The sequence below is a fragment of the Oncorhynchus mykiss genome, chromosome 15 (assembly GCF_057628025.1).
Source record: "Oncorhynchus mykiss isolate SJ-2025 chromosome 15, ASM5762802v1, whole genome shotgun sequence".
Classification (NCBI taxonomy): Eukaryota; Metazoa; Chordata; class Actinopteri; order Salmoniformes; family Salmonidae; genus Oncorhynchus; species Oncorhynchus mykiss.
In genome coordinates, this window is record NC_143036.1 from 79,904,668 (window position 1) to 79,931,099 (window position 26,432).

The window sequence follows — 26,432 nt, forward strand, 5'->3', positions numbered from 1 at the left end:
CTTACAGGTGTTTAAAAAAAACACCCCGCAAAGATCTGTCGTTAGAGAGATGACGGTTCAGGCGACACTGACCTGGATGGCCAGAACAAGTAGGTTCAACTGATGTACTGCTTTAATAAACAGGTCTCTTCCTCTCTCTGCTGCTGACGACAAGAGGCCCTAAAACTGTCTGTTTGAGCCGCTCTCGGCCTAACTGGTAACATGGTAGTGTGTTACTCAGTGTGTTTAATAAACAGGTCTCTTCCTCTCTCTACTGCTGACGACAAGAGGCCCTAAAACTGTCTGGTTGAGCCGCTCTCGGCCTGACTGGTAACATGGTAGTGTTGTTACTCAGTGTGTTTTGATCAAACGACAGCCCTGTTTAAACAAGGGACCCACTTCACATGGCTCAGAGTGGGGTCACAACGTGCTGTTATCATGACATTCGATTAACTCTGGACTAGCTTCTGTTGAAACAAGAGAACCAGTTAGATTGTGTTCCAGCCTGGGCCCGTTGGTCAGTAAGGTGAAGGAGTACCAGGTAGTTTATATTGATATATATATTGTGTTCCAGCCTGGGCCCGTTGGTCAGTAAGGTGAAGGAGTACCAGGTGGAGACTATAGTGGACACACTGTGTACCAACATGCTGGCAGACAAGGAGCAGCTCCGAGACATCTCCAGCATCGGACTGAAGACGGTCATAGGAGAACTGCCCCCGGCGTCCAGCGGTAAGTACCACCCTGACCTCTGACCTCTGTACCCCGATCACTTTTCCACTAGACACAGGCCTTCACAAAGCTGATCTTGGATCAGTTTTTCCTTCTCGTTTTAGTTCATGATGAGTAAGGTTATGTGGACCAGAGGGCCCGATCCATGAACTTATGGACTATCCCCTCTAGTGATGGTGTTGTAGTGTGTTAGGTAATGATCTGATGGGCTATCCCCTCTAGTGATGGTGTTGTAGTGTGTTAGGTAATGATCTGATGGGCTATCCCCTCTAGTGATGGTGTTGTAGTGTGTTAGGTAATGATCTGATGGGCTATCCCCTCTAGTGATGGTGTTGTAGTGTGTTAGGTAATGATCTGATGGGCTATCCCCTCTAGTGATGGTGTTGTAGTGTGTTAGGTAATGATCTGATGGACTATCCCCTCTAGTGATGGTGTTATAGGTAATGAACTAATGGACTATCCCCTCTAGTGATGGTGTTGTAGGTAATGATCTGATGGACTATCCCCTCTAGTGATGGTGTTGTAGTGTGTTAGGTAATGATCTGATGGGCTATCCCCTCTAGTGATGGTGTTTTAGTGTATTAGGTAATGAACTAATGGACTATCCCCTCTAGTGATGGTGTTGTAGGTAATGATCTGATGGACTATCCCCTCTAGTGATGGTGTTGTAGTGTGTTAGGTAACGATCTGATGGACTATCCCCTCTAGTGATGGTGTTATAGGTAATGAACTGATGGACTATCCCCTCTAGTGATGGTGTTATAGGTAATGAACTGATGGACTATCCCCTCTAGTGATGGTGTTGTAGTGTGTTGGGTAATGATCTGATGGGCTATCCCCTCTAGTGATGGTGTTATAGGTAATGAACTGATGGACTATCCCCTCTAGTGATGGTGTTATAGGTAATGATCTGATGGACTATCCCCTCTAGTGATGGTGTTGTAGTGTGTTAGGTAATGATCTGATGGACTATCCCCTCTAGTGATGGTGTTATAGGTAATGATCTGATGGACTATCCCCTCTAGTGATGGTGTTGTAGTGTGTTAGGTAATGAACTGATGGACTATCCCCTCTAGTGATGGTGTTGTAGTGTGTTAGGTAATGAACTGATGGACTATCCCCTCTAGTGATGGTGTTGTAGTGTGTTAGGTAATGATCTGATGGACTATCCCCTCTAGTGATGGTGTTGTAGTGTGTTAGGTAATGAACTGATGGACTATCCCCTCTAGTGATGGTGTTGTAGGTAATGAACTGATGGACTATCCCCTCTAGTGATGGTGTTATAGGTAATGAACTGATGGACTATCCCCTCTAGTGATGGTGTTGTAGTGTGTTAGGTAATGAACTGATGGACTATCCCCTCTAGTGATGGTGTTATAGGTAATGAACTGATGGACTATCCCCTCTAGTGATGGTGTTATAGGTAATGATCTGATGGACTATCCCCTCTAGTGATGGTGTTATGGGTAATGATCTGATGGACTATCCCCTCTAGTGATGGTGTTATAGGTAATGAACTGATGGACTATCCCCTCTTGCTAGATGTCCTCCTTACATCCTGGTTAATCTCCAGCTGTGTTCAGGCCTTTCCAAGTCATGTGGAGGGAGACATGGAGAAGAGAGCATCTGTTAACAGCCTAGCTGCTTCCCCATCACCTCCAGGCATCAGCCATCTTGGCTGACAGCAGTATGACTCATTTAGCTCACTCAGCCTCTTTCTGTCGCTCTCTGTCTTTCTCCTCTCCTCTCCAACCCCCTCCCCTTGTTTCTCTCCCTCCTCTCCAACCTCCTCCCCCTGTTTCTCTCTCTCCTCTCCACCCCCTCTCTCTCCCTCTCTCCTCTACCCCTCCGTCTCTCCTCTCCTCCACCCCTCCGTCTACCCTCCACCTCTCCTCTCCTCCCCCCCAGGCTCGGCCCTGGCTGCCAGTGTGTGTAAAAAGATCACAGGCCGTCTGACCAGTGCCATCGCCAAGCAGGAGGATGTGTCAGTTCAGCTGGAGGCTCTGGACATCATGGCTGACATGCTCTGCAGGTTGGTGTGTGTTCTCCACTGTCTGACGATTGGGGTGTGTTCTCCACTGTCTGACTGTTGGTGTGTGTGTGTTCTCCACTGTCTGACTGTTGGTGTGGTGTGTTCTCCACTGTCTTACTGTTGGTGTGGTGTGTTCTCCACTGTCTGACCTCTGACCTGAACCCAGGTTGGTGTGTGTTCTCCACTGTCTGACTGCTGGTGTGTGTGTTCTCCACTGTCTGACTGTTGGTCTGGGCCCAGGTTGGTGTGTGTGTGTGTGTTCTCCACTGTCTGACCGCTGGTCTGGACCCAGGTTGGTGTGTGTGTGTTCTCCACTGTCTGACCGCTGGTCTGGACCCAGGTTGGTGTGTGTGTGTGTGTGTGTTCTCCACTGTCTGACCGCTGGTCTGAACCCAGGTTGGTGTGTGTTCTCCACTGTCTGACCGCTGGTCTGGACCCAGGTGTGTGTGTGTTCTCCACTGTCTGACCGCTGGTCTGAACCCATTATAGACTATAGATGGCCCTTTGTCATTGGATTACTTTATTAGTCAGTTGGATATCTAAATGTATTTCTGATTTCTGCCTGTAAAAATGAGTTTGGGACGGTCCAGGAATGTTCTGGAGTTATGTAACTGTTTCTGGACCAGGACGGTACAGTATATTTGACAAGACGGGACAGGAATTAATTTTCACTCCTGGTGCCAACCTCTAGTCTGCTGGTGAACTTTCACCCCTCCATCCTGTCCTGCCTGCTTCCACAGCTGACCAGACCCTACGTAGTCTATCATACCGCCTGATGACACTACATAACACTACTTAACATAGTGCTAACCTCTCTCCCTCTCCTCTAACAGACAGGGTGGTCTCCTGGTGAACTTTCACCCCTCCATCCTGTCCTGCCTGCTCCCTCAGCTGACCAGCCCCCGCCTGGCGGTGAGGAAGAGGACCATCATCGCTCTGGGTCACCTGGTCATGTCCTGTGGGAACCTGGTGTTTGTGGACCTGATTGAACACCTGCTGTCAGAGTTGTCTCGTAACGACTCCATGTCCACCACCCGTACCTACATCCAGTGTATCGCAGCCATCAGCAGACAGGCCGGACACCGGATCGGTGAGTTTCACGGAGACACACTGGGGAGGCGATAGAAGTCAATGTTGATAACGTAGTGGAATATCTTTCATTTTTCTAGTCGAACGGTTGACACAGAAACCCTGCTGTAATTAGTATTTCAATTTCAGGACATTTTGGACCTTTATTTGGAAATGTCAAACAATTTAGCCAACATTTTTCCAGTTAATTACCCCTTCTTTAGGTGGCAGGGTAGCCTAGTGGTTAGAGGAAGGTGGCCTTGTGGTTGGAGGCGGGTGTAGCCCTAGTGGTTGGAGGCGGGTGTAGCCCTAGTGGTTGGAGGCGGGTGTAGCCCTAGTGGTTGGAGGCGGGGGTAGCCCTAGTGGTTGGAGGCGGGGGTAGCCCTAGTGGTTGGAGGGAGGGTAGCCTAGTGGGGGCGGCCCCCCGCCTCTAACCAATAACATCTGCTAAATATGTGTATGTGACCAATAGAATGTGATTTGAGTTGTGCAGTTCATTTTAAGAGATGTTTATACATAGTGTCATTTCTCCAGGAGAAGAAGTGACTCGCCAGCCAGCGTCTTGTGACCTGCGTTAGTTGTCAGTCCTGTTCAGGATAATTACATTTGAGGTCACAGGGGTCGACGTTGAATCTTGATTATATTTGGGGATGGGCTGAATTAATATGCATCCGTTGGAGCTGTTCTCTCTTGTCTGTCTCTGTCTGTCTCTGTCTGTCTCTGTCTGTCTCTGTCTGTCTCTGTCTGTCTCTGTCTGTCTCTGTCTGTCTCTGTCTGTCTCTGTCTGTCTCTGTCTCTCTGTCTCTCTGTCTCTCTGTCTCTCTGTATCTCTCTGTCTCTCTCTGTCTCTCTCTGTCTCTCTCTGTCTCTCTCTGTCTCTCTCTGTCTCTCTCTGTCTCTCTCTGTCTCTCTCTGTCTCTCTCTGTCTCTCTCTGTCTCTCTGTCTCTCTGTCTCTCTGTCTCTCTCTCTCTCTGTCTCTCTGTCTCTCTGTCTCTGTCTGTGTCTCTCAGGTTTTATTGACAGCCAGACTAAAGCCAAGTCCATCTGGGAACACCTTTGAGATTTCAGTCAGGCTAGATGTGTTTGTTTTAGGTATTTGACTTAGTCAAGCCCCCTGCTCCTCGGGGAGCCCGGGCCATTGACAACCTTTTTAACTATTTTAGCATTGTCTAGGTGAAATAATATATTAGACAATCTATTCATTTCCATTTGACTTCTTTTTTTTTAAAGAATAACCCCCGAAGGAAGTCATTGTCTCCTTGATGTTTGAGAGAAGCCATTACTTCTGGTCTGGGACGTGACAGTTTGACAGGAGACGGGAGAGTCTCCTCTTTCTGTCCTTATTTACCTGTCAATCTGTCACTTTCTCCTCTCTCTGGAAGAGTGGAGGAAGGAGAGTGTTTTTGTGGAGGGAAATGGAGAGAGCGAGAGAGAGAAGTCGTTGAGGCTAGCCTAGCTCCTCTTTTTCTCTCTCTCTTTTCTCCCACCCCATCAACCAATCACACGCTGTGTTTGATGAGCCAGGGGCGGCAGTGATTTAAGATGTGCAAGATTACTTCGGTGAAGAGCAGCACTCCCAAAACTATTTCTCTCCTCGCTCTCCCGCCGGTCTCTCTCCATATCCTGCCATCCCCTGTTTTTAATTAACTTTTCTTGTCATCTTGAAAGAGCTCGCTCTACAATTTTGCTTAAAAAAAACACAAAAGCCTTTATCTAGCTGTAACTTGTAATTTGCTCTTCTCAGTGGGTTCTGGGCTTCTTTTTTTTTAAGTCTGAGGCTTTACTTCCCTTCATGTCCCATTTTTAGATGAAAGAATATGAAGCTGTTACTAATGGAGTGACAGCTAACATTCAGTTTGAATGGAATTATTAACGTGTCTGTGTGTGTGTGTGTCCGTGTGTGTGTGTGTCCTCAGGTGAGTACTTGGAGAAGATCATTCCTCTGGTGGTGAAGTTCTGTAACATAGACGACGATGAGCTGAGAGAATACTGCATCCAGGCCTTCGAGTCCTTCGTCAGGAGGTGAGAGAGAGAGAGACACGCGTCCTATTTTTTTTTTAAACGTCTTCAGAGTTAGCCAAGGGGTATTTGTTTTTATGTTCAGAGAAACACAGAACGACAGGAAAAAGAATGAATCCCGGAATTCTCAGTGAACGTGGGTAATTTATTCACGTCCACCCTAAAGTGGGTTGACCTGTGTTGTGATTGGATGCTCTCGTCTCTCTCCTCGTCTACGTTTAGCCTCCCACTGTTTCTGTGATGAGAAGCCCTTTCATCCGGTTTATCTGGTGCCTTTTATGGATTATATCAAACAAGTGTTTGGGAGAGAGGGAGAACTAGTGTTGGGAGATGACTGTGGTGCTGTCTGTCCTCCCCAGATTACCACGAGGAGAAGAGAGGCTGAGAGATGGGAGACAGGGAGAACTAGTGTTGGGAGATGACTGTGGTGCTGTCTGTCCTCCCCAGATTACCACGAGGAGAAGAAAGGCTGAGAGATGGTAGAGAGGGAGAACTAGTGTTGGGAGATGACTGTGGTGCTGTCTGTCCTCCCCAGATTACCACGAGGAGAAGAAAGGCTGAGAGATGGTAGAGAGGGAGAACTAGTGTTGGGAGATGACTGTGCTGCTGTCTGTCCTCCCCAGATTACCACGAGGAGATGAAAGGCTGAGAGATGGTAGAGAGGGAGAACTAGTGTTGGGAGATGACTGTGGTGCTGTCTGTCCTCCCCAGATTACCACGAGGAGAAGAAAGGCTGAGAGATGGTAGAGAGGGAGAACTAGTGTTGGGAGATGACTGTGGTGCTGTCTGTCCTCCCCAGATTACCACGAGGAGAAGAAAGGCTGAGAGATGGTAGAGAGGGAGAACTAGTGTTGAGAGATGACTGTGCTGCTGTCCGTCCTCCCCAGATTACCACGAGGAGAAGAAAGGCTGAGAGATGGTAGAGAGGGAGAACTAGTGTTGGGAGATGACTGTGGTGCTGTCTGTCCTCCCCAGATTACCACGAGGAGAAGAAAGGCTGAGAGATGGTAGAGAGGGAGAACTAGTGTTGGGAGATGACTGTGGTGCTGTCTGTCCTCCCCAGATTACCACGAGGAGAAGAAAGGCTGAGAGATGGTAGAGAGGGAGAACTAGTGTTGGGAGATGACTGTGGTGCTGTCTGTCCTCCCCAGATTACCACGAGGAGAAGAAAGGCTGAGAGATGGGAGAGAGGGAGAACTAGTGTTGGGAGATGACTGTGGTGCTGTCTGTCCTCCCCAGATTACCACGAGGAGAAGAAAGGCTGAGAGATGGTAGAGAGGGAGAACTAGTGTTGGGAGATGACTGTGGTGCTGTCTGTCCTCCCCAGATTACCACGAGGAGAAGAAAGGCTGAGAGAAGGGAGAGAGGGAGAACTAGTGTTGGGAGATGACTGTGCTGCTGTCTGTCCTCCCCAGATTACCACGAGGAGATGAAAGGCTGAGAGATGGTAGAGAGGGAGAACTAGTGTTGGGAGATGACTGTGGTGCTGTCTGTCCTCCCCAGATTACCACGAGGAGAAGAAAGGCTGAGAGATGGTAGAGAGGGAGAACTAGTGTTGGGAGATGACTGTGGTGCTGTCTGTCCTCCCCAGATTACCACGAGGAGAAGAAAGGCTGAGAGATGGTAGAGAGGGAGAACTAGTGTTGGGAGATGACTGTGGTGCTGTCTGTCCTCCCCAGATTACCACGAGGAGAAGAAAGGCTGAGAGATGGGAGAGAGGGAGAACTAGTGTTGGGAGATGACTGTGGTGCTGTCTGTCCTCCCCAGACTACCACGAGGAGAAGAAAGGCTGAGAGATGGTAGAGAGGGAGAACTAGTGTTGGGAGATGACTGTGGTGCTGTCTGTCCTCCCCAGATTACCACGAGGAGAAGAAAGGCTGAGAGATGGTAGAGAGGGAGAACTAGTGTTGGGAGATGACTGTGGTGCTGTCTGTCCTCCCCAGATTACCACGAGGAGAAGAAAGGCTGAGAGATGGTAGAGAGGGAGAACTAGTGTTGGGAGATGACTGTGGTGCTGTCTGTCCTCCCCAGATTACCACGAGGAGAAGAAAGGCTGAGAGATGGTAGAGAGGGAGAACTAGTGTTGGGAGATGACTGTGGTGCTGTCTGTCCTCCCCAGATTACCACGAGGAGAAGAAAGGCTGAGAGATGGTAGAGAGGGAGAACTAGTGTTGGGAGATGACTGTGCTGCTGTCTGTCCTCCCCAGATTACCACGAGGAGATGAAAGGCTGAGAGATGGTAGAGAGGGAGAACTAGTGTTGGGAGATGACTGTGGTGCTGTCTGTCCTCCCCAGATTACCACGAGGAGAAGAAAGGCTGAGAGATGGTAGAGAGGGAGAACTAGTGTTGGGAGATGACTGTGCTGCTGTCTGTCCTCCCCAGATTACCACGAGGAGAAGAAAGGCTGAGAGATGGTAGAGAGGGAGAACTAGTGTTGGGAGATGACTGTGGTGCTGTCTGTCCTCCCCAGATTACCACGAGGAGAAGAAAGGCTGAGCGATGGGAGAGAGGGAGAACTAGTGTTGGGAGATGACTGTGGTGCTGTCTGTCCTCCCCAGATTACCACGAGGAGAAGAAAGGCTGAGAGATGGTAGAGAGGGAGAACTAGTGTTGGGAGATGACTGTGCTGCTGTCTGTCCTCCCAGATTACCACGAGGAGAAGAAAGGCTGAGAGATGGTAGAGAGGGAGAACTAGTGTTGGGAGATGACTGTGCTGCTGTCTGTCCTCCCCAGATTACCACGAGGAGAAGAAAGGCTGAGAGATGGTAGAGAGGGAGAACTAGTGTTGGGAGATGACTGTGGTGCTGTCCGTCCTCCCCAGATTACCACGAGGAGAAGAAAGGCTGAGAGATGGTAGAGAGGGAGAACTAGTGTTGGGAGATGACTGTGGTGCTGTCTGTCCTCCCCAGATTACCACGAGGAGAAGAAAGGCTGAGAGATGGTAGAGAGGGAGAACTAGTGTTGGGAGATGACTGTGGTGCTGTCTGTCCTCCCCAGATTACCACGAGGAGAAGAAAGGCTGAGAGATGGTAGAGAGGGAGAACTAGTGTTGGGAGATGACTGTGCTGCTGTCTGTCCTCCCCAGATTACCACGAGGAGAAGAAAGGCTGAGAGATGGTAGAGAGGGAGAACTAGTGTTGGGAGATGACTGTGCTGCTGTCTGTCCTCCCCAGATTACCACGAGGAGAAGAAAGGCTGAGAGATGGTAGAGAGGGAGAACTAGTGTTGGGAGATGACTGTGGTGCTGTCTGTCCTCCCCAGATTACCACGAGGAGAAGAAAGGCTGAGAGATGATAGAGAGGGAGAACTAGTGTTGGGAGATGACTGTGGTGCTGTCTGTCCTCCCCAGATTACCACGAGGAGAAGAAAGGCTGAGAGATGGTAGAGAGGGAGAACTAGTGTTGGGAGATGACTGTGGTGCTGTCTGTCCTCCCCAGATTACCACGAGGAGAAGAAAGGCTGAGAGATGGTAGAGAGGGAGAACTAGTGTTGGGAGATGACTGTGCTGCTGTCTGTCCTCCCCAGATTACCACGAGGAGAAGAAAGGCTGAGAGATGGTAGAGAGGGAGAACTAGTGTTGGGAGATGACTGTGGTGCTGTCTGTCCTCCCCAGATTACCACGAGGAGAAGAAAGGCTGAGAGATGGTAGAGAGGGAGAACTAGTGTTGGGAGATGACTGTGGTGCTGTCTGTCCTCCCCAGATTACCACGAGGAGAAGAAAGGCTGAGAGATGGTAGAGAGGGAGAACTAGTGTTGGGAGATGACTGTGGTGCTGTCTGTCCTCCCCAGATTACCACGAGGAGAAGAAAGGCTGAGAGATGGTAGAGAGGGAGAACTAGTGTTGGGAGATGACTGTGGTGCTGTCTGTCCTCCCCAGATTACCACGAGGAGAAGAAAGGCTGAGAGATGGTAGAGAGGGAGAACTAGTGTTGGGAGATGACTGTGGTGCTGTCTGTCCTCCCAGATTACCACGAGGAGAAGAGAGGCTGAGAGATGGTAGAGAGGGAGAACTAGTGTTGGGAGATGACTGTGGTGCTGTCTGTCCTCCCCAGATTACCACGAGGAGAAGAAAGGCTGAGAGATGAGTCTTTATTAGTGGAAACTAAACGCAACTCAACCATGAAGGACTTTTCAATCTCTCTCTCTCTCTCCAGGTGTCCAAAGGAGGTGTATCCACATGTGGGCACTGTCATCAGCATCTGTCTGAAGTATTTGACCTACGACCCCAACTATAACTACGATGACGAGGATGAAGATGAGAATGCCATGGATGCCGACGGAGCAGACGAAGACTATCAAGGTAAACACTCTCTCACACACACTCTCTCACACACCACACACACACACACACTCTCTCACACAGCACACACACACTCAAGGTACTCATGGTCATTCAAGGTAGCTCATGGTCATTCAACCTCAGGTTTATTTATTTATCCAGGTTAGTCTCGTTCAGATTATCAACTAGTTTTTTGGTGGTATATCGTATTTGTAAATAGCCACAGGATAGTTTTTTGGTGGTATATCGTATTTGTAAATAGCCACAGGATAGTTTTTTGGTGGTATATCGTATTTGTAAATAGCCACAGGATAGTTTTTTGGTGGTATATCGTATTTGTAAATAGCCACAGGATAGTTTTTTGGTGGTATATCGTATTTGTAAATAGCCACAGGATAGTTTTTTGGTGGTATATCGTATTTGTAAATAGCCACAGGATAGTTTTTTGGTGGTATATCGTATTTGTAAATAGCCACAGCATAGTTTTTTGGTGGTATATCGTATTTGTAAATAGCCACAGCATAGTTTTTTGGTGGTATATCGTATTTGTAAATAGCCACAGCATAGTTTTTTGGTGGTATATCGTATTTGTAAATAGCCACAGCATAGTTTTTTGGTGGTATATCGTATTTGTAAATAGCCACAGCATAGTTTTTTTGTGGTATATCGTATTTGTAAATAGCCACAGGATAGTTTTTTGGTGGTATATCGTATTTGTAAAAAGCCACAGCATAGTTTTTTGGTGGTATATCGTATTTGTAAATAGCCACAGCATAGTTTTTTGGTGGTATATCGTATTTGTAAATAGCCACAGGATAGTTTTTTGGTGGTATATCGTATTTGTAAAAAGCCACTGGATAGTTTTTTTTCAATACCGTCAATTCTTTTTTAATATTTTTTTTATAAATGTGATTATCTGTAGCTGCTAGTTAACACTAGCTGCTAGTTAACACCTACAGTCAACTTGTTCAAGGCGTTAGGAGATCAAGCAGATGTCCTTCTTCATTTCACCTGACACATTGTTTTCCATTCGTTCCCCAGAACAGTTAAACCAGTCAGGTGTTTTTGTAAAAAAAAAAAAAGGCACAACAGGAGAAAGAGGGAGCCGGTTGAGTCCGTAGAGTTCTGTGTTTTGAGTCTCCGAGTCTCTGTTGTGCAGCACGTCAGGTGATGAAGTTACACTTGGGATGGAATTCACTACTAGATGGAATTCACTACTAGATGGAATTGATGGAATTCACTACTAGATGGAATTCACTACTAGATGGAATTGATGGAATTCACTACTAGATGGAATTCACTACTAGATGGAATTCACTACTAGATGGAATTCACTACTAGATGGAATTGATGGAATTCACTACTAGATGGAATTCACTACTAGATGGAATTCACTACTAGATGGAATTCACTACTAGATGGAATTCACTACTAGATGGAATTCACCACTAGATGGAATTCACTACTAGATGGAATTCACTACTAGATGGAATTGATGGAATTCACTACTAGATGGAATTCACTACTAGATGGAATTCACTACTAGATGGAATTGATGGAATTCACTACTAGATGGAATTCACTACTAGATGGAATTCACTACTAGATGTAATTCACTACTAGATGTTTACCATCAGATATCTTCTAATGTCTTTCTGCCAGAAGTCACAGAGCTCGGGAGGTTTCTGAACAGCGGCCATTTTGTCCCTGTGCTTCCTGCCTAGTGTGTTGTCTCTCCTCCGTTCTTCTCCCCTCTGCTCCGTGTGCACATGATGCTCTTCTTTCAGAAAAGCATGCGTCACAAATTTGTTCATTTGCAAAAAAATTCTCTCTTGCTTGTAAATGTCCACACTCACCGAAAATGACATCCAGGAGCTACTAGCTATGCTTGTAACTTTACATCCGGTAGCTACTAGCTATGCTTGTAACTTTACATCCGGTAGCTACTAGCTATACTTGTAACTTTACATCCGGTAGCTACTAGCTATACTTGTAACTTTACATCCGGTAGCTACTAGCTATACTTGTAACTTTACATCCGGTAGCTACTAGCTATACTTGTGTAACTTTACATCCGGTAGCTACTAGCTATGCTTGTGTAACTTTACATCCGGTAGCTACTAGCTATGCTTGTGTAACTTTACATCCGGTAGCTACTAGCTATGCTTGTGTAACTTTACATCCGGTAGCTACTAGCTATGCTTGTGTAACTTTACATCCGGTAGCTACTAGCTATGCTTGTGTCACTTTACATCCGGTAGCTACTAGCTATGCTTGTGTCACTTTACATCCGGTAGCTACTAGCTATGCTTGTGTAACTTTACATCCGGTAGCTACTAGCTATGCTTGTGTCACTTTACATCCGGTAGCTACTAGCTATGCTTGTGTCACTTTACATCCGGTAGCTACTAGCTATGCTTGTGTCACTTTACATCCGGTAGCTACTAGCTATACTTGTGTAACTCTACATCCGGTAGCTACTAGCTATACTTGTTACTTTACATTGGGTAGCTATGCTTGTATAACTTTTATGAGCTGGGTTTGCCTGTCTTCGCAATTTAGTTTATGCTCGTTTGCGCTCCTTAGCATTTAGCGATGTGGTTTCGCTATTACTTGTCCTAATTTTGTTAGCATTCTGGTAGCAGAGACCCAATGGGCTTTTCTTTTAGCGCCCCCTTGTGTGCTATGTCGGTAATAGTGTAAATCCCAGGATGGCGGATGAACGGTATGACTGTATAGAAATCTGTATACCGCCCAAGCCTGCTCTCAGCCTGCTCTCAGCCTGCTCTCAGCCTGCTCTCAGCCTGCTCTCAGCCTGCTCTCAGCCTGCTCTCAGCCTGCTCTCAGCCTGCTCTCAGCCTGCTCTCAGCCTGCTCTCAGCCTACTATCAAGGTTTTACACCTTTATTTACATCCCCCTCAGGGACAATCAAGAAAGGTATTGCCACCTCTCTAATAATAACCTCCTCCACTTGTTAAGAAGAGGAACATATAGGACTCTTCATCACTTCAGGAGATACCTATAGGACTCTTCATCACTTCAGGAGATATGTGTGTGTGTGTGTGTGTGTGTGTGTGTGTACATCTATCTATCTATCTATCTATCTATCTATCTATCTATCTATCTATCATAGCTAGACTCTTCATCACTTCAGGAGATACGTGTGTGTGTATATGTATATATATCTCTATAAATATCTCTATATAATATCTCTATATATAATATATCTATATATAATATATCTATATCTCTATATAATATCTCTATATATAATATCTCTATATAATATCTCTACATATAATATCTCTATATATAATATCTCTATATATAATATATCTATATATATCTCTATATCTCTATATATAATATCTCTATATATATCTCTATATCTCTATATATAATATCTCTATATATAATATATATCTCTATATATAATATCTCTATATATAATATATCTATATATATCTCTATATCTCTATATATATAATATCTCTATATATAATATATAATATCTCTATATATAATATATCTATATATATATCTCTATCGTAGCTAGACTCTTCACCACTTGAGGAGAGACCTATAGGACTCGTCTCTTCAGCGATCTGCCTCCGTGTGAGAGAAGTTAGAACTAGTTCTATCTATTAAATGTGTCTTCCATTTTCAGGAGTCTTACTGTGTGCAGAATAACCCCCAGTTGTAAGTCCCCACTGCACTGACACGGTTAGTGTGTCGTTTGTTGCTTTGACTGTAAGAGCTCAGCCAGAAAGACATTCTGTTGCTTGGCCATGCATGAGCACTGTGAAATAAACATAGAATAATGGACTAAATATTGAAGGCAGCCAGCCAGCCTCCCTCTCTCTCTCCCTCCCTCTGTCTCCCCTCTGTCTCCCTCCCTCCCTCTGTCTCCCCTCTGTCTCCCTCCCTCCCTCTGTCTCCCCTCTGTCTCTCTCCCTCCCTCTCTCTCCACTCTGTCTCTCTCCCTCCCTCTGTCTCCCCTCTGTCTCTCTCCCTCCCTCTCCCTCCCTCTGTCTCTCTCCCTCCCTCTGTCTCCCCTCTGTCTCTCTCCCTCCCTCTGTCTCCTCTATGTCTCTCTCCCTCCCTCTGTCTCCCCTCTGTCTCCCCTCTGTCTCCCTCCCTCCCTCTGTCTTCCCTCTGTCTCCCCTCTGTCTCTCTCCCTCCCTCTGTCTCCCCTCTGTCTCTCTCCCTCCCTCTGTCTCCCCTCTGTCTCTCTCCCTCCCTCTGTCTCCCCTCTGTCTCTCTCCCTCCCTCTGTCTCCCCTCTGTCTCTCTCCCTCCCTCTGTCTATCTCCCTCTCTCTCTCCCTCCCTTTGTCTCTCTCCTTGCCTTGTTATGAGACTGAATGTTATTATCTACAGTCTGAATGGAGGACTGCTATTGGAGCAGGTAATGCTAGCTGTTTTCAGCAGGCCTCCTGTCATTACATCTACTATAGCTGATAGATGGCTCTCTGTCCTTATCATTACATCTACTATAGCTGATAGATGGCTCTCTGTCCTTGTCATCACTAGCAGTGTGTGAGGACTGAGGACCAGACAGGTGATGTCACCTTGTTGAAGCTTTCGCCTGAGTCTTCTCCTGTAACACTGTTCCTCCCAGGCGGGTGCATCTTATACTGTGTTGCTGAGTCTCTCCCCTTCCTCCTCTCTCTCCCCTTCCTCCTCTCTGTCCCCTTCCTCCTCTCTGTCCTCTCCCTCCTCTCTGTCCTCTCCCTCCTCTCTGTCCTCTCTTCCCTGACTCACACACTCTGGTTGTCATGTCTCTCCTCTCTGTCCCCTTCCTCTTCTCCCTCTTCTCTGTCCCCTTCCTCTTCTCTGTCCCCTTCCTCTTCTCTGTCCCCTTCCTCTTCTCTGTCCCCTTCCTCTTCTCTGTCCCCTTCCTCTTCTCTGTCCCCTTCCTCTTCTCTGTCCCCTTCCTCTTCTCTGTCCCCTTCCTCTTCTCTGTCCCCTTCCTCTTCTCTGTCCCCTTCCTCTTCTCTGTCCCCTTCCTCTTCTCTGTCCCCTTCCTCCTCTCTGTCCCCTTCCTCCTCTCTGTCCCCTTCCTCCTCTCTGTCCCCTTCCTCCTCTCTGTCCCCTTCCTCCTCTCTGTCCCCTTCCTCCTCTCTGTCCCCCTTCTTCCTCTCTGTCCCCCTTCTTCCTCTCTGTCCCCTTCCTCCTCTCTGTCCCCTTCCTCCTCTCTGTCCCCTTCCTCCTCTCTGTCCCCCTTCCTCCTCTCTGTCCCCCTTCCTCCTCTCTGTCCCCCTTCCTCCTCTCTGTCCCCCTTCCTCCTCTCTGTCCCCTTCCTCCTCTCTGTCCCCCTTCCTCCTCTCTTCCCTGACTCACACACTCTCTGGTTGTCGTGTCTCTCCACCAACCATAGTGTATGCTCCCAGAATGCTGAAGTATTTCATTTATAAAGTGGCTGTTGACAACGAGTGTTTTTTTGGAGCCTGGAGTGTTGCTCGTATCTTCTACAGCACTGAGCTTTAGCACAGTTTGCCAGTCATCCATAAATCATATTCTTACTTATTCCTATTGGCTGCTTCCTTTAATAATGAATGGTGCTGACTGACTGGCTGTGTGTAGCTAGCTTGTAAACAGGCCCAGGGCAGCACAGTGTTGGGACTAGCCTCCTAGTCTCATCAGGCCCAGGGCAGCACAGTGTTGGGACTGGTCTCCTAGTCTCATCAGGCCCAGGGCAGCACAGTGTTGGGACTAGCCTCCTAGTCTCATCAGGCCCAGGGCAGCACAGTGTTGGGACTAGCCTCCTAGTCTCATCAGGCCCAGGGCAGCACAGTGTTGGGACTAGCCTCCTAGTCTCATCAGGCCCAGGGCAGCACAGTGTTGGGACTAGCCTCCTAGTCTCATCAGGCCCAGGGCAGTACAGTGTTGGGACTAGCCTCCTAGTCTCATCAGGCCCAGGGCAGCACAGTGTTGGGACTAGCCTCCTAGTCTCATCAGGCCCAGGGCAGTACAGTGTTGGGACTAGCCTCCTAGTCTCATCAGGCCCAGGGCAGTACAGTGTTGGGACTAGCCTCCTAGTCTCATCAGGCCCAGGGCAGTACAGTGTTGGGACTAGCCTCCTAGTCTCATCAGGCCCAGGGCAGCACAGTGTTGGGACTAGCCTCCTAGTCTCATCAGGCCCAGGGCAGCACAGTGTTGGGACTAGCCTCCTAGTCTCATCAGGCCCAGGGCAGCACAGTGTTGCTACTAGTCTCATCAGGCCCAGGGCAGCTCAGTGTTGGGACTAGCCTCATCAGGCCCAGGGCAGCACAGTGTTGGGACTAGCCTCATCAGGCCCAGGGCAGCACAGTGCTGGGACTAGTCTCCTGGTCTCATCAGGCCCAGGGCAGTACAGTGTTGGGACTAGCCTCATCAGGCCCAGGGCAGCACAGTGTTGGGACTAGCCTCATCAGGCCCAGGGCAGCACAGTGCTGGGACTAGTCTCCTGGTCTCATCAGGCCCAGGGCAGTACAGTGTTGGGACTAGCCTCATCAGGCCCAGGGCAGCACAGTGTTGGGACTAGTCTCATCAGGCCCAGGGCAGCTCAGTGTTGGGACTAGCCTCATCAGGCCCAGGGCAGCACAGTGTTGGGACTAGCCTCATCAGACCCAGGGCAGCACAGTGTTGGGACTAGTCTCCTGGTCTCATCAGGCCCAGGGCAGCACAGTGTTGCTACTAGTCTCATCAGGCCCAGGGCAGCTCAGTGTTGGGACTAGCCTCATCAGGCCCAGGGCAGCACAGTGTTGGGACTAGCCTCATCAGGCCCAGGGCAGCACAGTGCTGGGACTAGTCTCCTGGTCTCATCAGGCCCAGGGCAGTACAGTGTTGGGACTAGCCTCATCAGGCCCAGGGCAGCACAGTGTTGGGACTAGCCTCATCAGGCCCAGGGCAGCACAGTGTTGGGACTAGCCTCATCAGGCCCAGGGCAGCACAGTGTTGGGACTAGTCTCATGGTCTCATCAGGCCCAGGGCAGCACAGTGTTGGGACTAGCCTCATCAGGCCCAGGGCAGCACAGTGCTGGGACTAGTCTCCTGGTCTCATCAGGCCCAGGGCAGTACAGTGTTGGGACTAGCCTCATCAGGCCCAGGGCAGCACAGTGTTGGGACTAGCCTCATCAGGCCCAGGGCAGCACAGTGTTGGGACTAGCCTCATCAGGCCCAGGGCAGCACAGTGTTGGGACTAGTCTCATGGTCTCATCAGGCCCAGGGCAGCACAGTGTTGGGACTAGCCTCATCAGGCCCAGGGCAGCACAGGTGGTAGTCAGGTGGTCGTCAGGTGGTAGCCAGGTGGTCTCTCTAGACTAGTAGATGTGCTGTGTGTAACCTGTGTTTGAGATGTGGTAGTCAGGTGGTAGTCAGGTGGTCTCTCTAGACTAGATGTGCTGTGTGTAACCTGTGTTTGGGATGTGGTCGTCAGGTGGTCTCTCTAGACTAGTAGCTGTGCTGTGTGTAACCTGTGTTTGAGATGTGGTCGTCAGGTGGTCTCTCTAGACTAGTAGCTGTGCTGTGTGTAACCTGTGTTTGAGATGTGGTCGTCAGGTGGTCTCTCTAGACTAGTAGCTGTGCTGTGTGTAACCTGTGTTTGAGATGTGGTCGTCAGGTGGTCGCTCTAGACTAGTAGCTGTGCTGTGTGTAACCTGTGTTTGAGATGTGGTCGTCAGGTGGTCGCTCTAGACTAGTAGCTGTGCTGTGTGTAACCTGTGTTTGAGATGTGGTCGTCAGGTGGTCTCTCTAGACTAGTAGCTGTGCTGTGTGTAACCTGTGTTTTGAGATGTGGTCGTCAGGTGGTCTCTCTAGACTAGTAGCTGTGCTGTGTGTAACCTGTGTTTGAGATGTGGTCGTCAGGTGGTCTCTCTAGACTAGTAGCTGTGCTGTGTGTAACCTGTGTTTGAGATGTGGTCGTCAGGTGGTCTCTCTAGACTAGTAGCTGTGCTGTGTGTAACCTGTGTTTTGAGATGTGGTCGTCAGGTGGTCTCTCTAGACTAGTAGCTGTGCTGTGTGTAACCTGTGTTTGAGATGTGGTCGTCAGGTGGTCTCTCTAGACTAGTAGCTGTGCTGTGTGTAACCTGTGTTTGAGATGTGGTCGTCAGGTGGTCTCTCTAGACTAGTAGCTGTGCTGTGTGTAACCTGTGTTTGAGATGTGGTCGTCAGGTGGTCTCTCTAGACTAGTAGCTGTGCTGTGTGTAACCTGTGTTTGAGATGTGGTAGCCAGGTGGTCGTCAGGTGGTAGTCAGGTGGTCTCTCTAGACTAGTAGATGTGCTGTGTGTAACCTGTGTTTGAGATGTGGTAGTCAGGTGGTCGTCAGGTGGTCTCTCTAGACTAGTAGCTGTGCTGTGTGTAACCTGTGTTTGAGATGTGGTAGTCAGGTGGTAGTCAGGTGGTCTCTCTAGACTAGTAGATGTGCTGTGTGTAACCTGTGTTTGAGATGTGGTAGTCAGGTGGTCTCTCTAGACTAGTAGCTGTGCTGTGTGTAACCTGTGTTTGAGATGTGGTAGTCAGGTGGTCTCTCTAGACTAGTAGATGTGCTGTGTGTAACCTGTGTTTGAGATGTTGGTGTTTTCTACCAGCTAATGTAACTATTGTCATCCGCTCTAATTCTTAACACAGTCTAGCAGCAGTTATTATCTAACCTCACATTCCCACCGCCCTTTGACCCCTGACCTTTTTTTTTTTTTTTTTTACAGGAAGTGATGACGAGTACAGCGACGACGACGACATGAGCTGGAAGGTTCGCCGTGCGGCCGCCAAGTGTCTGGACGCCGTGGTCAGCACACGCCACGAGATGCTGCCTGAGTTCTACCGGACCGTGTCTCCCGCGCTCATCGCCCGCTTCAAGGCACACACACACACACACACACACACTACCTCTGTGCTCCTCTAGGTCTACATCTTCCAGGGAGTTTTACCTAGCCGTTGGGCATCTGTTGTTTGTTTGCTCTCTGAGTCGAGGCCGAGTTACTACAAAGTAAAAGCACTTTGATATCAGCAGTTGTCACAAAAAGGGCTTTTATCAATACAATTTGATTGGCTGATGTATTGATTGGTGGATTGTAGGAGCGGGAGGAGAACGTGAAGACTAATGTATTGATTGTAGGAGCGGGAGGAGAACGTGAAGACTGATGTATTGATTGATGTATTGATTGTAGGAGCGGGAGGAGAACGTGAAGGCTGATGTATTGATTGGTGGATTGTAGGAGCGGGAGGAGAACGTGAAGGCTGATGTATTGATTGGTGGATTGTAGGAGCGGGAGGAGAACGTGAAGGCTGATGTATTGATTGTAGGAGCGGGAGGAGAACGTGAAGGCTGATGTATTGATTGTAGGAGCGGGAGGAGAACGTGAAGACTGATGTATTGATTGATGTATTGATTGTAGGAGCGGGAGGAGAACGTGAAGGCTGATGTATTGATTGGTGGATTGTAGGAGCGGGAGGAGAACGTGAAGGCTGATGTATTGATTGGTGGATTGTAGGAGCGGGAGGAGAACGTGAAGGCTGATGTATTGATTGTAGGAGCGGGAGGAGAACGTGAAGGCTGATGTATTGATTGGTGGATTGTAGGAGCGGGAGGAGAACGTGAAGGCTGATGTATTGATTGGTGGATTGTAGGAGCGGGAGGAGAACGTGAAGGCTGATGTATTGATTGTAGGAGCGGGAGGAGAACGTGAAGGCTGATGTATTGATTGGTGGATTGTAGGAGCGGGAGGAGAACGTGAAGGCTGATGTATTGATTGGTGGATTGTAGGAGCGGGAGGAGAACGTGAAGGCTGATGTATTGATTGTAGGAGCGGGAGGAGAACGTGAAGGCTGATGTATTGATTGGTGGATTGTAGGAGCGGGAGGAGAACGTGAAGGCTGATGTATTGATTGTAGGAGCGGGAGGAGAACGTGAAGGCTGATGTATTGATTGTAGGAGCGGGAGGAGAACGTGAAGGCTGATGTATTGATTGGTGGATTGTAGGAGCGGGAGGAGAACGTGAAGGCTGATGTATTGATTGTAGGAGCGGGAGGAGAACGTGAAGGCTGATGTATTGATTGTAGGAGCGGGAGGAGAACATGAAAGCTGATGTATTGATTGGTGGATTGTAGGAGCGGGAGGAGAACGCGAAGGCTGACGTATTGACTGATGTATTGATTGTAGGAGCGGGAGGAGAACGTGAAGGCTGACGTGTTCCATGCCTACCTGTCGTTGCTGAAGCAGACACGTCCTGCTCAGAGCTGGCTGTGTGACCCAGATGCCATGGAACAGGGAGAGACTCCACTCACCATGCTGCAGAACCAGGTAAAACACACAGAGAGAGAGAGCGAGAGGCACCGCCCGGACCTTAAGCTCTACAAGCCAATGGTGGGTGAGGTTCTTTTAGCCAAGGATCCTAAATATGTGCCGTGTGATATTTTATAAAAAATACACATTTTCGGGCTGTTTTGGCATGTTCCCTACTAGCCTGGTCTTAATGGTACTACCTGGTTACCTGTATTAATGATACTACCTGGTTACCTGTTTTAATGATACTACCTGCTTACCTGTATTAATGATACTACCTGGTTACTTGTATTATTGGTACTACCTGGTTACCTGTATTAATGGTACTACCTGGTTACCTGTATTAATGGTACTACCTGGTTACCTGTATTAATGGTACTACCTGGTTACCTGTATTAATGGTACTACCTGGTTACCTGTATTAATGGTACTACCTGGTTACCTGTATTAATGGTACTACCTGGTTACCTGTATTAATGGTACTACCTGGTTACCTGTATTAATGGTACTACCTGGTTACCTGTATTAATGCATCACACCAATGTCATACTCCTATGTTAATACACACACACACACACACACACACACAGACAGAGTAGTATGTCTATCTCCTAGTGGTAGTTCTAGTATGTATTAGTCAGTATGTCTATATCTCCTAGTGGTAGTATGTATTAGTCAGTATGTCTATATCTCCTAGTGGTAGTTCTAGTATGTATTAGTCAGTATATCTATATCTCCTAGTGGTAGTATGTATTAGTCAGTATGTCTATATCTCCTAGTGGTAGTATGTATTAGTCAGTATGTCTATATCTCCTAGTGGTAGTATGTATTAGTCAGTATGTATTAGTCAGTATGTCTATATCTCCTAGTGGTAGTATGTATTAGTCAGTATGTATTAGTCAGTATGTCTATATCTCCTAGTGGTAGTATGTATTAGTCAGTATATCTATATCTCCTAGTGGTAGTATGTATTAGTCAGTATGTCTATATCTCCTAGTGGTAGTATGTATTAGTCAGTATATCTATATCTCCTAGTGGTAGTATGTATTAGTCAGTATGTATTAGTCAGTATGTATTAGTCAGTATGTATTAGTCAGTGGTATGTATATATCTCCTAGTGGTAGTATGTATTAGTCAGTATGTATTAGTCAGTATGTATTAGTCAGTATGTATTAGTCAGTATGTATTAGTCAGTATGTGTTAGTCAGTATGTATTAGTGGTAGTATGTATTAGTCAGTATGTATTAGTCAGTATGTATTAGTCAGTATGTATTAGTCAGTATGTATTAGTCAGTATATCTATATCTCCTAGTGGTAGTTCTAGTATGTATTAGTCAGTATATCTATATATCCTAGTGGTAGTTCTAGTATGTATTAGTCAGTATATCTATATCTCCTAGTGGTAGTATGTATTAGTCAGTATGTATTAGTCAGTATGTATTAGTCAGTATGTATTAGTCAGTATGTATTAGTCAGTATATCTATATCTCCTAGTGGTAGTTCTAGTATGTATTAGTCAGTATATCTATATATCCTAGTGGTAGTTCTAGTATGTATTAGTCAGTATATCTATATATCCTAGTGGTAGTTCTAGTATGTATTAGTCAGTATATCTATATCTCCTAGTGGTAGTTCTAGTATGTATTAGTCAGTATATCTATATATCATAGTGGTAGTAAGTATTAGTCAGTATGTATTAGTCAGTATATCTATATATCATAGTGGTAGTATGTATTAGTCAGTATGTATTAGTCAGTATGTATTAGTCAGTATGTATTAGTCAGTGGTATGTATATATCTCATAGTGGTAGTATGTATTAGTCAGTATGTATCAGTCAGTATGTATCAGTCAGTATGTATCAGTCAGTATGTATCAGTCAGTATGTATCAGTCAGTATGTATCAGTCAGTATGTATTAGTCAGTGTGTATTAGTCAGTATGTATTAGTCAGTGGTATATCTATATATCCTAGTGGTAGTATGTATTAGTCAGTATGTATTAGTCAGTATGTCTATATCTCCTAGTGGTAGTATGTATTAGTCAGTATATCTATATCTCCTAGTGGTAGTTCTAGTATGTATTAGTCAGTATATCTATATATCCTAGTGGTAGTATGTATTAGTCAGTATGTATTAGTCAGTGGTATGTATATATCTCATAGTGGTAGTATGTATTAGTCAGTATGTATTAGTCAGTATGTATTAGTCAGTGGTATGTATATATCTCCTAGTGGTAGTATGTATTAGTCAGTATGTATTAGTCAGTGGTATGTATATATCTCATAGTGGTAGTATGTATTAGTCAGTATGTATTAGTCAGTATGTATTAGTCAGTGGTATGTATATATCTCCTAGTGGTAGTATGTATTAGTCAGTATGTATTAGTCAGTATGTATTAGTCAGTATGTGTTAGTCAGTATGTATTAGTGGTAGTAAGTATTAGTCAGTATGTATTAGTCAGTATGTATTAGTCAGTATGTATTAGTCAGTGGTATGTATATATCTCCTAGTGGTAGTATGTATTAGTCAGTATGTATTAGTCAGTATGTATTAGTCAGTATGTATTAGTCAGTATGTATTAGTCAGTGGTATGTATATATCTCCTAGTGGTAGTATGTGTTAGTCAGTATGTATTAGTCAGTATGTATTAGTCAGTATGTATTAGTCAGTATGTGCATGTGTTAGTCAGCATGTGTTAGTCAGCATGTGTTAGTCAGTATGTGTTAGTCAGTATGTGTTAGTCAGTATGTGTTAGTCAGTATGTGTTAGTCAGTATGTATTAGTCAGTGGTATGTCTATATCTCCTAATGGTAGTATGTATTAGTCAGTATATCTATATCTCCTAGTTGTAGTATGTATTAGTCAGTATGTATTAGTCAGTATGTATTAGTCAGTATGTATTAGTCAGTGGTATGTCTATATCTCCTAGTGGTAGTATGTATTAGTCAGTGGTATGTCTATATCTCCTAGTGGTAGTATGTATTAGTCAGTGGTATGTCTATATCTCCTAGTTGTAGTATGTATTAGTCAGTATGTATTAGTCAGTATGTAATAGTCAGTATGTATTAGTCAGTATGTATTAGTCAGTATGTAATAGTCAGTATGTAATAGTCAGTATGTAATAGTCAGTGGTATGTCTATATCTCCTAGTGGTAGTTGTAGTATGTATTAGTCAGTATGTATTAGTCAGTATGTATATATCTCCTAGTGGTAGTTGTAGTGTGTATTAGTCAGTGTGTATTAGTCAGTATGTATTAGTCAGTATGTATATATCTCCTAGTGGTAGTTGTAGTATGTATTAGTCAGTATGTAATAGTCAGTGTGTATTAGTCAGTGTGTATTAGTCAGTATGTCTATATCTCCTAGCGGTAGTTGTAGTATGTATTAGTCAGTGGTATGTCTGATATTTCTCCCTCCCACCGGGTGCTGCTGCAGGTGCCAATGATCGTTAAGGCCCTGCATAAGCAGATGAAGGAGAAAAGTGTCAAGACACGACAGTGCTGCTTCAACATGCTGACGGAGCTGGTCAACGTGCTGCCTGGAGCCCTCACACAACATATCCCTGTCCTCGTACCAGGTAGGATCCTACCCTAACCCTGGAGCCCTCACGCAACATATCCCTGTCCTCGTACCAGGTAGGATACTACCCTAACCCTGGAGCCTCACACAACATATCCCTGTCCTCGTACCAGGTAGGATACTACCCTAACCCTGGAGCCCTCACACAACATATCCCTGTCCTCGTACCAGGTAGGATACTACCCTAACCCTGGAGCCTCACACAACATATCCCTGTCCTCGTACCAGGTAGGATACTACCCTAACCCTGGAGCCTCACACAACATATCCCTGTCCTCGTACCAGGTAGGATACTACCCTAACCCTGGAGCCTCACACAACATATCCCTGTCCTCGTACCAGGTAGGATACTACCCTAACCCTGGAGCCCTCACACAACATATCCCTGTCCTCGTACCAGGTAGGATACTACCCTAACCCTGGAGTCCTCACACAACATATCCCTGTCCTCGTACCAGGTAGGATACTACCCTAACCCTGGAGCCCTCACACAACATATCCCTGTCCTCGTACCAGGTAGGATCCTACCCTAACCCTGGAGGCCTCACACAACATATCCCTGTCCTCGTACCAGGTAGGTTACTACCCTAACCCTGGAGCCCTCACACAACATATCCCTGTCCTCGTACCAGGTAGGATACTACCCTAACCCTGTAGGCCTCACACAACATATCCCTGTCCTCGTACCAGGTAGGATACTACCCTAACCCTGGAGTCCTCACACAACATATCCCTGTCCTCGTACCAGGTAGGATCCTACCCTAACCCTGGAGCCCTCACACAACATATCCCTGTCCTCGTACCAGGTAGGATACTACCCTAACCCTGGAGCCTCACACAACATATCCCTGTCCTCGTACCAGGTGGGTTACTACCCTAACCCTGGAGTCCTCACACAACATATCCCTGTCCTCGTACCAGGTAGGATACTACCCTAACCCTGGAGTCCTCACACAACATATCCCTGTCCTCGTACCAGGTAGGATACTACCCTAACCCTGGAGCCCTCACACAACATATCCCTGTCCTCGTACCAGGTAGGATACTACCCTAACCCTGGAGCCTCACACAACATATCCCTGTCCTCGTACCAGGTAGGATACTACCCTAACCCTGGAGCCCTCACACAACATATCCCTGTCCTCGTACCAGGTAGGATTCTACCCTAACCCTGGAGGCCTCACACAACATATCCCTGTCCTCGTACCAGGTAGGTTACTACCCTAACCCTGGAGCCCTCACACAACATATCCCTGTCCTCGTACCAGGTAGGATACTACCCTAACCCTGGAGCCTCACACAACATATCCCTGTCCTCGTACCAGGTAGGATACTACCCTAACCCTACCCTAACCCTGGAGCCTCACACAACATATCCCTGCCCTCGTACCAGGTAGGTTACTACCCTAACCCTGGAGCCCTCACACAACATATCCCTGTCCTCGTACCAGGTAGGATACTACCCTAACCCTGGAGCCTCACACAACATATCCCTGTCCTCGTACCAGGTAGGATTCTACCCTAACCCTGGAGCCTCACACAACATATCCCTGTCCTCGTACCAGGTAGGATACTACCCTAACCCTGGAGCCTCACACAACATGTCCCTGTCCTCGTACCAGGTAGGATACTACCCTAACCCTGGAGCCCTCACACAACATATCCCTGTCCTCGTACCAGGTAGGATACTACCCTAACCCTGGAGTCCTCACACAACATATCCCTGTCCTCGTACCAGGTAGGATACTACCCTAACCCTGGAGCCCTCACACAACATATCCCTGTCCTCGTACCAGGTAGGATCCTACCCTAACCCTGGAGGCCTCACACAACATATCCCTGTCCTCGTACCAGGTAGGTTACTACCCTAACCCTGGAGCCCTCACACAACATATCCCTGTCCTCGTACCAGGTAGGATACTACCCTAACCCTGTAGGCCTCACACAACATATCCCTGTCCTCGTACCAGGTAGGATACTACCCTAACCCTGGAGTCCTCACACAACATATCCCTGTCCTCGTACCAGGTAGGATCCTACCCTAACCCTGGAGCCCTCACACAACATATCCCTGTCCTCGTACCAGGTAGGATACTACCCTAACCCTGGAGCCTCACACAACATATCCCTGTCCTCGTACCAGGTGGGTTACTACCCTAACCCTGGAGTCCTCACACAACATATCCCTGTCCTCGTACCAGGTAGGATACTACCCTAACCCTGGAGTCCTCACACAACATATCCCTGTCCTCGTACCAGGTAGGATACTACCCTAACCCTGGAGCCCTCACACAACATATCCCTGTCCTCGTACCAGGTAGGATACTACCCTAACCCTGGAGCCTCACACAACATTTCCCTGTCCTCGTACCAGGTAGGATACTACCCTAACCCTGGAGCCCTCACACAACATATCCCTGTCCTCGTACCAGGTAGGATTCTACCCTAACCCTGGAGGCCTCACACAACATATCCCTGTCCTC

At 47.0% G+C, this 26,432-nt stretch overlaps 1 protein-coding gene across 6 annotated transcripts in view; it reads left to right on the forward strand.

Moving 5' to 3' along the window:
• The window catches only part of LOC110490682 (cullin-associated NEDD8-dissociated protein 1), a 64,640-nt gene that overhangs the window by 14,361 nt on the left and 23,847 nt on the right, over window positions 1–26,432 (forward strand). For 3 of the 6 annotated variants that reach the window (XR_016486922.1, XM_090201320.1, XM_090201323.1), the window contains exons 3-10: window positions 554–708; window positions 2,617–2,740; window positions 3,574–3,830; window positions 5,726–5,831; window positions 9,984–10,129; window positions 18,795–18,946; window positions 20,249–20,388; window positions 23,802–23,947. Coding sequence is in view for 4 of the 6 variants with exons in the window: in XM_090201320.1 (XP_090057446.1) it covers window positions 554–708; window positions 2,617–2,740; window positions 3,574–3,830; window positions 5,726–5,831; window positions 9,984–10,129; window positions 18,795–18,946; window positions 20,249–20,388; window positions 23,802–23,947 (1,226 nt within the window). In the remaining 2 variants the exon portion in view is untranslated. Of the gene's footprint in view, window positions 1–483; window positions 709–2,616; window positions 2,741–3,573; window positions 3,831–5,725; window positions 5,832–9,983; window positions 10,130–18,794; window positions 18,947–20,248; window positions 20,390–23,801; window positions 23,948–26,432 lie in introns of all 6 variants that reach the window. The other 3 variants (XR_016486923.1, XM_090201321.1, XM_090201322.1) reach the window with 2 other exon arrangements.